The 12073-nt window shown below is 33.6% G+C and overlaps 2 protein-coding genes across 4 annotated transcripts in view; one reads left to right on the forward strand and one right to left on the reverse strand.

The window, feature by feature from the left end:
* Nucleotides 1-731: 731 nt before the first annotated feature.
* Nucleotides 732-6866, forward strand: LOC117116432 (required for meiotic nuclear division protein 1 homolog). Its single transcript, XM_033260473.1, has 9 exons — nucleotides 732-1254; nucleotides 1381-1489; nucleotides 2128-2249; nucleotides 3398-3498; nucleotides 3996-4105; nucleotides 4454-4518; nucleotides 5231-5428; nucleotides 5923-6039; nucleotides 6514-6866. The coding sequence occupies exons 1-9, from the start codon at nucleotides 745-747 to the stop codon at nucleotides 6607-6609; spliced, it is 1428 nt and encodes a 475-aa protein (XP_033116364.1). The 5' UTR covers nucleotides 732-744; the 3' UTR covers nucleotides 6610-6866.
* A 160-nt stretch (nucleotides 6867-7026) lies between these two features.
* Nucleotides 7027-12073, reverse strand: part of LOC117116444 (tektin-1-like) — a 5918-nt gene continuing 871 nt past the window's right edge. For all 3 annotated transcript variants that reach the window (XM_033260492.1, XM_033260500.1, XM_033260482.1), the window contains exons 2-6: nucleotides 10926-11130; nucleotides 10380-10545; nucleotides 9678-9950; nucleotides 8884-9106; nucleotides 7027-8252 (exon numbers count right to left, since the gene is read on the reverse strand). In XM_033260492.1, the coding sequence (XP_033116383.1) occupies nucleotides 7896-8252; nucleotides 8884-9106; nucleotides 9678-9950; nucleotides 10380-10545; nucleotides 10926-11115 (1209 nt within the window). In that variant the 5' untranslated portion in view covers nucleotides 11116-11130 and the 3' untranslated portion in view covers nucleotides 7027-7895. The remainder of the gene's footprint in view (nucleotides 8253-8883; nucleotides 9107-9677; nucleotides 9951-10379; nucleotides 10546-10925; nucleotides 11131-12073) is intronic.

The raw sequence follows: 12073 nt of genomic DNA on the forward strand, positions 1-12073 counted from the left end.
TAGGCCTATATCTGTGTGTGTGTGTATATATATATATATATCCTGTCTCTTATACACATCTAGATGTGTATAAGAGACAGGTGTTTAATATACCCAATGCATTTTTCTTATAAATTTAAAATTGTGCAGAAAATTGCATGGAAAATAGGTGTGCAAAGCAACATGTAATAATTGTTTGTGTGTATCAGCCCTTATTTTAAAAATTTATGTCAAAGCCTAATTATTTTTCAGCAGGGTCACACTTTATGCTTATATTGTGTCCTGATCTTCAGCATCAATGTGGAAACCCTATATTTATTATAATTGCTTTCTTCAGAATTCTGCCAAAATCATCCGTGCATCAGTATTTGGGTTTGACGACAAGCAGAAGGTCCGTGATCGATTCCTGTTCCCTCAGAACAACCTGGTTATAACCAGTATTGATATCCAGTCAGTGGAACCAGTTGACCAGCGTACGAGAGACGCCTTGCAGAAGTCTGTACAACTGGCGATTGAGATCACAACCAACTCCCAGGAAGCCGCAGCCAGGTCAGAGTTCAGACATGATTGTTCACTTATATTCCATTCATATTCCAGTTTTGCTTGGTATTTCATACAGACAACATGTACACTTGCTATGCAGGGTGGAACGATGCTCTATTAACTCAGCCTCTTTATGAGGCTCAAGCTGTGGAGTTGTTTTGAGGTATGAGAAATAATTTGTTGCAATTAAAAAAAAATTATTTTCAGGTATTGGCACATGGGATGCAATTTAAGATGTCGTCTTCATTGAATAATCTGTCAATAGTCTTACCAAGATGGATGACAAAAGTCTGGCAGAAAACATCAATTGGGATAACGGCCATTAGTCAATCAATGCATTGTTACAGATTGAACAATCATCACAAACAAAACCTACTACAAAGTAGTATTAAAATGTATTCATCAAGTTATTCAAGGAGGTTCTCATATGAAAGGCATCAAATCATCCCCCATAAAATACCCTGGAAAATACCAGTACTAAATTTTGCAAATATAAAGTTATCATTAATCAAGAATCAGTATTCACTCAGCTGTGTGCGAAAGCAAAACTTTTCTTCCAAGTCAACGTCGGGCAATACAACAAATGCCAACACAGATCCACTCAACAGACCGATAGTTTATGCCATGAAACTTAAAAAAGGCACAAGTAATAAAGCAAATCGGAAAGGACAGAAAATGAAGATAGCAAAACATAGAACAAAGAAACCAGCCAGATTAGCAAAAGACACAGAGGTGAGTTTATAATGTGGCGACCCCCACTCCCCTGGCGACCCCCACTCCCCTCTCTCCACAAAAACATTGAAAACAATTATAAATATAATTTTTTTTTTTAATGTATTTTTGGGACATTTTCTTCAGGGACTTGGAGTTGTGACTGCATTTTCTACTGCGGAAGAATACAACTTGGAACATCTAAGTCTCGATCTTCAAGCACAAGGTTTGTTCAGAGAAGCTTTTATGCCACAAGGTAAATAGATGTTCATATTCATTTGTTTTGTTTGTTTTATCAGTTTTTGTGTTTAGGAGCATTAAAAATTTACAGATTAAAAATATACTGACACCTTAGTCTGACATGAATTTGAAAAAAAATTAGCATTTTTAATGTATATTTGTTTCCCTATTATCTGAAAATTAGAACACTAAAAAAAAAAAAACATTTCTGGTAAAAAATGTATAGATATTTGATTTTGTGAAACATTTAAACCATATTTTATTTAATTTTTTTAATTATTTGATAATGGTTTTAAGAAACATATTTGACATAAAATTTTCAAATACTGCAAAATTTGATTAAATTTAATAAAACAAAAAAACTAATATTATTAGAAAGTTTATTTATATGCATTTACAGTAAAATGGAAGCAGAGAATGTTTTTGAAATTTATTTTTCTATAATTGTCAGAGCAGTATAATAATTTATTCATAATTCAATAATTTATATAAATTCCAATATAATGGTGCAGCACTATAAATAATTGAAAAGAAAGTCTTGATTGATTAGTTGATTGGTTGGTTAAGGAATATTTTATTCTACAGATAAATTAAATTGTGTTTTATGTGTTTTTTTAATTTTTCTTTTTAAACTCAACTTTTTTGTTTAAATAGATGCACAAGATGTTCTTCATATGCAGGTTTTTGAGAAGTCCGACGATGAAGATGAAGAACCAAGAGAAATCTTCCTGTTTAGGGAAGGTTCAGTTGTCTTCTGGAATGTTCCTGAACAGCTGGTTTGTGTCATAGCTCCCCTTTGTAACATAATTAAGTAAATGTAATTTTTGTTGTATTTTGTATGTGTGTTTTTGTTAATACAAATAGTATAGTGGGTTGTGTACTATTTGGTATTTATTCCTAGAAAAATGGATTTAGAAGGTGTGATTGTATAATTTCTTTTTAAAAATTTTATTCAATTTAGTAAAAAATTCATATACCGCAAAAAAGAACAATATATTTTTCGAAGACTAATGATATATTTAACTATATCACATGTTTAATATTTATGATTCTGTACATGGTACAACAAATCTCATAACTTTATTTTTTACTTATATCTTGTATCTTGTTTAGAACAGAGCATATATATAAAGAGTTGCGATATTCCCCTCCTCGGTTTACAAAACACCATCCATTTTTGTGTCCAAATCTTCCCGATAAACACATGCAAAGTATTATGAGTTAGGTACATTACACAGTATTTTCACATGATTAATTCTGTTTATGATGTTATTGCTTAATTAATAACTATTTAATATCAAAAGCGTGATTTAGAATTTATCTTTAGAATTTGAATATTTGTGCATGTTCACATGCACTTGATAATAAATTTGATTTACATATAAATTATAATTTTGTTAAAGGTTTGTCTATTCTATGACTGAAAAGAACTGCCTTTCTTGTCAAAAATTATGTTTTGCTCTTAACTTTAGGCCTAAACCATATCAGTTTATATATTGCGGCCAACTGACCTATACCATTTTAATATTTATAAATAAATAATTAAATTAATAATATAAGATTTGTATAGGGCTCGCTCATATTCAATTTAAAGAACAATATTGATAATTCAGAACATAGGAATGCACATTGCGTTGGACACATAACACGCATCACGTTGGACACGGAATGGCTTCTAAATGATCAATGTCGCAATTCTTTCTACCTATGGCTCTGGTTTAGAATACAGTCTAGCGCCCTCTATAATTTATCTTGCAAAACTTTTGTTGAAAAATACAGTGATATGATATTCAGATGATAATTATCAATGTATATATTATATACCATCTCATATACGTATTTGATAAACTGTATTCTACTTGAGTCGTTAAAAACCAGTGTCAAGTGCTGTCTTCTTTATGTTAATTTTTTTTTCAAATTGTAGATTAAAGGTGTGATAAGGACAATAACAAAACACCAAACCCATGCTTATGAGATTGCATTAGTCACTTGGGAGAATGAACAGATGAGCTATACATATGATAGGTAAGCAGTAGAAGTTGTGCTAGCATGGGGGGGGGATGTGGGGGCAGGAAGCACCCACCATCCCCATTGTTCGACACCACAACAAGGTCGTGGGACCAAATATAATAATTCGCATATCCGCATAACGTTATTTTGATTGCTAATCCCTAATGAAGCTCAATGTGGCCCAACTTAGCCATAAAACATCTCCCTGTGAAGCCTACCGGTGATTTTTATTTGGGGACCCTGATAGAGGTTCTAGTCGGCCCCTCGGTTTGCACCCCCTGTCAGACAGGTCGGACACTTGTCAGCAAATTTCTGGGGCCACCACTGGTAAGCAGAGAGAAAACAAATATTTGTGATGAATGTATTTTTTTAAATTTCTTCAGACATCATGACTAAAAGAGATACCGGTATTCTGGAAGGGACATGCCAGAGTGGAACTAAATGACCGCAACCAACAAATTCACCAATTGTTTGCATAAATTTACATTAAGATTTGTAATTTTTTATTGCAGGGATGTGACAAGAATAGCAAATGGTGATACTATAATATTACATGAGAACAATGATCCAGAGAAAACTGTTTTAGAAAAATTTGCATTTTCAAATGCACTCTCACTATCTGGTAAATGAACTATGATGTTTTTATAATACTGTAGCTCCTAATGACAATACTAAATATATTTTATTTAGCCCATTTTAACAAAACAACCCCAGTGCAAGCGTACAGTGCAAGCTAATACTCTATATTACTTTTGTGTAAAATAGAAGACAACAAACATGTTTCTATTCTATACCATTTTTACCCCTCTTCAATTATATGTATATATTATAATTATATTTATATATGTATATGTATATTGGTGTATTTGTGGCTACCGATGATAGGAAAGCGAAAAGAGGCTTTGACCATCATGCACTACAATATATAAAAGTGACGTATTATTATTTTTTTGTTTCTGTTTGTCTCAAGTGAAACTAGCTATCTGGGAATGGTGTTTAGATCAATTTGTGGCTTCAATAGAGTGGGTTCCTGATGTAAGTATTTAATTCATACATAGATAATTTGCTTATATCATAATTTTTTATTATGATAATCACTGTTAAAAAATATTTGTTTAAATATTATAAATTTTTTCTTTATCATTATTAAAAATAATATATAATTACTATCAAGTAGTAAAACCCTAGAGAATACATATTAAGGAGAATCTGTGAGGGGAATTATTCCAGAAAGAAACACTTCTGGGCACAGTCATGTGGTTGTAAAAATGCTGTTTACCCCAAATTTAAATTAATAATCTGCTGTATATAGACATTAAATGAATTTTTGCCTATGATGTTTTGCTCTATATATTATTATTGTTGAGGTTTTACATTTGTTAGAGTCGAGTGACTGAGTTGTAAGGCAGGGGCGCTGCTAACTACAGCCTTAACATTGCTCCTTGCCCAGTAATTGGTTGGTAGAACCAAATCTTCTCGAATAAGGACTTAAATATGGACTTAAATATGGGAGGTCAAGTGTATACATCTGGCTTGTGTGCACTTTAAAGAACCCATTGCATCTTTTTGAAGAGTTTGGTCCTATGGTTCATTTCAGTCCCTGTTGTTCAGTCCTTGTGGAATGATGTGAACTAAACACCGTTCTGTGGCTGCTACAGTAGTCATGGACCATCCCCATACACAATTCAGCACATGACGCTGCGAGTTATGGGTTTTTTCCTACATTTACCTTTATACATTTCAACAGAATCTGAAAGCTGGGAAAAAACTTAAGATGAGTAAGGAGCAAGTGTTGCGAAAGCTTGGCGAATTGTTCAGCTTACGTCACCGTATAAACCTAACCTCTGATCTACTTATCTCGCCTGATTTCTACTGGAATCGAGATGATTTAGAGCTACTGTTTACTAAGACCTGTAATTTTCTTAGTATAGCCAGAAGAACAAAGGTAATTTTTATTGTTCTCATTGGACTTTGCAATGTTTTGAAACATTAATACTAATTACATCTTCACTGCACCCTAATGAAACTCTCATATACAGTCAGCAGGGGTCCCAAGTTTCCCGGAGTCTCCAAAAAATCGGGACAGTTTCCCCCACTCCTGCAAGCAAGCAAGCAAGAATCTCCTGGAAAAAAACCCATCTTTTACAAATTCATAATATTTGTATGTTTTTACAACTTTATTATCAATTGTCACACGGAAGTCAGTGCCTATGTGTATCACAATGCGTAGAAAAATAAAATTAAATGTGTTAAGAAAACTCATTTAACCTGATCTGACTAACCAGACCCCAGTAGTGAGTCATAGTTAATAAATAAAATACATTTTTTTTCGATCACAAGCTACCAAAAGTTTGAACTGTATGTCTTCTCTACTGAATTCATACTTACTGATAGTACTGTACATAGTTTCATTAAATTATATCTTGTTGCATCTTCAAGGTATTAAATGAGAAGCTAAATCATTGTTCGGAGCTGGTGGAGTTGATGCGGACACACCTCAATGAACAGCACTCCTTCAGGTTGGAATGGATGATCATTGCCCTCATTACAGTTGAGGTAACTAAAACAAACATAGTTTCAAGTGAGGCTTGAAAAATTTTAATTCATGCAAAAGGAGTTCATTAAAAGATGAGCAAAATTGACTTAATGTGTGTAGAGTTGAGGGCAGATTGAAGTATGTTGTCTCTTGTGGACTGGTGTATAAAGTGAAGTGGGGGTCATTGGCAAATCCAGCAGTATTGAAAGAGGTGCTTGCCTCTTGGCAGCAGCCAAAAAAATCTCTAAGTGTAAAATAAGAGATTAAAACTCAATGGGGTGAGGGGGTGGCTATTCCATCTGCTTTGCCTCCTGGACCTCCAAAATAGGTAAGGGAACACCCTCAACCAACCCCCTCAGACCATAGTTTCTCGATTGCCTCTCATGCCCTCTGGCAAAAAAAAATTATGGATTCGCCACTAGGGTAGGATTGTTTTTCAACAGTTTACCATTTCCAAAGTAAATTATTGTTTTGTTTTCTTCTTATGTTGCTAGGTTATTTTTGAAATTGTGCATTATATCAAAATGTATGTGCAGGAAAAAGGGGACCATCTCCAGGGTGAACATTATGAAACAAAGAAGGCTTCTTAGCTGCAGCGGAAGACATGATGATTGGAGCATTATGAAATAAAGAAGGCTTCTTACATTGCAGCGAAAGATATATACTGGTTGGAGCAACAAGTTATTTGAAAGATGATTATGTAAATAAGACTGAATTATTTTAAAATAATTTTACAACATGCTATGCTTATTTTAAAAGTTATTTTAGGCCTACTCTTATGAAATAAGGGGTAGGCTTATTTATACCTTGGTGGAACAATTTGGAAATTGCTTAAACCTTAAATGATGAGGTTATGACTGGAAAACTACAGTATGTATTTATGTTGCATGTTCAGAGTATGAATATAATTTACAGGGCACTCCTAGCTCCCCATAGTTGGAGTAAATATTAACTAAAATAATTAAAAAGACATTAATAAAAATACAGATATTTGACAAATATTGTCAAGACTTTATTTAAATTTATTATGACATGTCAGTTATACACACTATATTTGCTTTCTATTTAATTTATCATTAATACTTCAGTACACTGTATACACAGTACATTAATTAGACAAAATGTGCAACACAAAAATAGCTGTGTTGAACCAGACACCAAAATGGTAATACTAGGCTAGGGCGCATGATTTGCATGATGACATGACCCTACTGTATGATGGATTCATTCATCCATGACCATTCTGCATTCTATACACAACGTACATTGGGGCAACACTACAGTACATCTTAGAATTCAGATGATGATAACTCGGAATGCTTCCATGTGCAATGGATTCAGCATGCAATTCAACTCTCCTTAAAACCACTGAAGTTCTAAAGTATGTAGAACTGTAATATATCGGTATTGATGTTTAGACCATATCTATTAGTGGAGATAATAATGCCTTTAAAACATGTATGAAAATTCTTTCCAAGGTAAGCCCTTATTCAACACTATAGGTATAGCATTCTGAGTTTGAGCAAGCCACTATGTAAGATATTGAACACCTACAATGTGATGCACAAACCCAGAATTCAGGTTCCAGTTTATTTTGGCTGTTTAATATATTTGACACAAGGTACAAATCGACTTGAGTTAAACTTGACTAATTCTGTGTTGGACGGTAGCAAGTTGCATATCTGAGCTAGTATTTGGACGGTTTATTTGTAAGAATCACACCAGCATTCTCACTATCTTGACATAACATTTTTATTAGCGGTAGAATTTCTCTAGTAGAATACACTTTGTTGAGATCAATACTTCAATCAAGTGGATGAGTTTCAAAAAATTGATTTTGCAATAATTTAATTAATATTTGGTTATATTTCGAAATCTAGAATTTTTTAATGAAGATGCTCTTGCGAATTCCCATACAGTTAGCTTCATCAATGTTCAATGTATTTGACTTGACATCAATGTCTTCCTCCAAGCGAAGTTGGTTGCGAATTAGGCCTTTAAGCTCCATCTCTGCTTGTGCTAAGGTTTCTTGAAGCCGTTTAACATTTGTATCAATCTCGGCAACTTCATTGATAAGACGGTATTGGACGGGATCACGACAGAGTTCAACATTTGGACGCGTAGTTCGGGCATCAAGTCTGGTTTCGGATAACTTCATTGGTCCAGTTTTGTCCCCAATTGCTTTCTGTAGTTTCTCGATATTTCCTTCCATGTCGCGTATTTGTCCAAGAATCTGAAGAGGTCAAAGACATAAATTTACATAAAAAACACCAACACAATCATCTTTCTAATCTAATTTGTTGTCTCTCATTAACCAAAAAATTACTTTTTTTGTCAAATTCTTGTCTCTAATAATTATTTGTTGAGCAAAATGATCTTGAATTTCTTTTCATATTTTACAATTTTGATAAATGGAAATAAAATGTACAAAATACATAATTAAATAGTACCATTTCTAAATTCTTTGCACAGAACCATAAATTGGCTGTTAATATGATCCTGCAGTAAGGTATAAATTAGCAAAGATCTGAATTGTTTTCTCAATCGATAATTTATGAAATCTGTTTAACTAAGCAATTTAATGTAGTTGGGTTGGATTTTTTTTTAATTTAAAATGTGTTGCTACAGTCAAGGAGACGCTAACGTTAAGGAGTGTACAGTGTAATATAAGCCAGCTAGAACCATTCTGATAATGTTTGGAAATTCAATAATGATAAGTTAACTGGCATTCCAAACAACAAGTCAGGTCTTATTATACTATACAATACTTAATTCTTTGTATTTGATTACAAAGTGGCAGTAAAGATCACATGACCGATTGGGCCTACTGAAGTTGTAAATTATAAATGCCGAATGACACATACCCTGGCCAGGTGTGATTCTAACTTGCTCTTAGCCAATGCTGTCTCCTCAATCCTCTTAGTGAATGCGAGGTTTGTATCATTAACTTGTTGCTGCATATCATCGGCTGTCGTCGCCAGGATACTGTCAATTACGCTACGCAGATCTACTGCACATTTTCTTTGTTTTTCAGCCTTGTTGATATTCTCGTTTGAGAAATCCTGCCAATTTTCGGGAGTTACAGAGCTGTAAAACAAAAGAAGATATTGTGATTGATAGAAGTGATAGAAGTGATTGGGGGTTTATACATATCATGTACATACAAAATAATAGAATAAATAATAAAATTCATTTGATACCTCCATGATTCATAATGAGAATTGCCATCGCACAAACCAGCATACTTTTGCTAAATACTACAACGAGTAATTAGCATAAGAAAGTGGCAGTATTGTATACTTAGTATCTGTAGAGATAAAGCCATTATGCTTTTACCCATAACAATGGCAATAGTAAATAAATTTCAGTAAATGACCTATCATTTTAAAGCTAATAATGTGAAGAATAATATTAAACAGTCCATTTTCTTGTTTTGGTCACTAATGCTGGTTTGGCCACGGCAAGCTCCTTATATATCTCTGTTTTCTTTCAGTTGAGTAGTCGTCTTTTATGGGGACCTTCAACACATTAAAAAGTAAGGGATTGTCTCCTAGGCTACTGCCCAATTACTACCAAAAGGAACCATCTGAAAATGAATCTTTAGGCTTTCATGGGCTATCCTTGTTGCTCACACTAATTAAACCCAATTCAAACTTACTTGGCCACAATCTTTGCTGATCCAGGGACTGATCGGAGACCGGAATGATCATCCCGGAGTTCACGACAGTCGCCATCAATGCTCAGCGCCTGGAATTTGTCCTTCAGATCTTTCTCAAGGTAGTATTTCTTTGATCGCATAATCCTAATCTGCTCCGTTGTTTGCTCCAGTGTACGCTGCAACAGCGACATCACACCTTGAATAACTTCACGCTCTTTAATAAGGTTCTTCTGGACATCGTCATGCACTAAATCGATTGACACACGGCCTTCTCTGTTAGAATAAAAATAGATGAAAAATCAATATAATAGTGATTTATTCTCACCACAACATGAGTTACATTGTTGAAAATCACTTGAGTTAATAATGGTACATTTTCATAGATTACAGTACAGTATAAGCTTTTATTTGGAATTTTAATGAAGAGATATGAACTTTTCATTTTTAGATACTGTATATGGAATCCTGGTTTGGGGGAACCACAGCCTCTGTTTAAATAACAGTAAATAAATAATTGGAATAAAAGCTCTAAATTTGAATGAAGAACACTTTTATAGTTAAAAAACCAAAAATATAATTACTGAAATATTCAAAATAATTGGGACCACAATTTGATAAAAAAAAAATTTCACTGTGACTGATCTCTACGATGATACCAATGATACAAATAATTTTGTTGTGGAAACCTCGCAAATGCTTTACCTATTTGCCAGACACTGATTTACAATTGCAAGTGGTTGTTTGCATGCCTCAAAAGCGCTTTCTAATCTGGTCTTGTAAGCTAGTAGCATATCAATCTCCTTCTTACTATCATCTAGTTTACGGTCCAATTCGTCTTTCCAAAATGTCACATCATCTATTCTTTGATCTGAAAAAAAAAAAAAAAAAAGGATTCAAAATGGAGAATGAAACTACTTCAAAAACTTAAAATAAATGGTCTCTAAGGATTAAAAAACAAAAGGGGGTGGGTAGTGGAACAAACTCTTCCAACAAAACCCCAGTAAGTATGTGCTAGTGGTTACATAAGTTATCAAAGGCAATACTGTATCAAAGTTTTATGCTAACAAAAAACAATTGAAATGATTTATCACAATTAGCGAAATAATTATGCTGCAATTAATTTTTTTAATTCTTCGGGCAAATTAGTCCTACTTTCTAAACAATAGATACAGTTGCCCTGTTTCACTAGGCACTACTGGACTCACTTCACCAATGCAGACTATAAAAAACATTCAGATGTTTGCTTACCAAATTTCTTATTTACATCCCTTTGTGTCTTTTTCGTTGTCTTGTCTGTCTCTTCAATCAATCTATCACTCTCTGCAATCAATCTCTCTGCACTTGCCCGTTGCTTTTCAGCACTATCATACTCAAGGCAATTATTTAGCGTCCACTCAGGATGTGTGAATGTAGTTGGTGCTTGAATAAGCTTTGCCATATTGATTTGTGATATCTGGAAAAGATTTATAGTTTTAATAAATTGATTATACAATACACATAGCCTTATCTAGCTCATTATCACAATGATTCCATAATCTATTTAATGATTGAAATACATACTACTGTGGCAAATTTAATTATGTCCAATAAGAATGGTAAAATTATAATTAAATACCTATTCACAAAAAACGCAAACCTCACTGTAAACTGTTTACAACAATTCATTCAACCAATTCAGAGATTTCCCATGTGCGTTGATTTGCTGTTGATTTGATCGTGTAAGTTGTTCAATACTTGCTTTTTAACGAGTAGAAACTCCTTTGTTTTTACAAAAATTTGTTTGGTGAAGTTAATGTACTTCACAAGACTACAATATAAACATTTTCACGTTTAGTGAAGATTTGATTTTCGTACATGGTACAGTACATTCATGAATTTAACTTGTCAACAAAAGAGCCTCGCCAAATCAGTGCCGTGGTGAGCTTGGGCACCGCAGCTTGGGGTGGGCCGAGGCTAATTTCGAGCTGAAAGTTGAACTCATAATAGTCATATTAACAAACATTTAACCAGAATCGTTAAATTTATGTGACCGATAATGCAAGTTTTTTTAAGTATGACTGCGCATGCGTTATTTATTTCACGTAAATATTTCTTTTTACTGATTAGTTTATGATGGAGTGCATTTCAATACTTGAAGTATGTATTATACTTTCTGATTAGTTTACTGTGACATAAATAATTAAAAATATAGGCCTAGGCTAGGTATCCACTTCCTATCTAGGCCTAGGCTAGCCTAGGCCTATATAAAATAATAAAAACACAAATAAATAATGTTTTCTTAATCTTTATTCTTACTTAGGCCTAGTAGACAGTGGCGGCTCTAGGATAAAATTTATGGGGGTTAAGATGTCTGACTGGGGTGGGGGGCTAAGTATTTATGGGTGTAAGTGCGCAGC

This window comes from Anneissia japonica, unplaced genomic scaffold (assembly GCF_011630105.1).
Source record: "Anneissia japonica isolate Jap-2015-1 unplaced genomic scaffold, ASM1163010v1 scaffold199_len4679917_cov187, whole genome shotgun sequence".
NCBI classification, from domain to species: domain Eukaryota; kingdom Metazoa; phylum Echinodermata; class Crinoidea; order Comatulida; family Comatulidae; genus Anneissia; species Anneissia japonica.

Bases quoted from the DNA above. Each gene is read 5' to 3' on its own strand.
- LOC117116432 (XM_033260473.1), top strand. From the start codon at position 745: ATGCAATTTAAGATGTCGTCTTCATTGAATAATCTGTCAATAGTCTTA. The intron at 4,519-5,230 runs GTAAGTATTTAA...ACATTTCAACAG, and splicing joins CAATAGAGTGGGTTCCTGAT to AATCTGAAAGCTGGGAAAAA. The intron at 5,429-5,922 runs GTAATTTTTATT...TGCATCTTCAAG, and splicing joins GTATAGCCAGAAGAACAAAG to GTATTAAATGAGAAGCTAAA.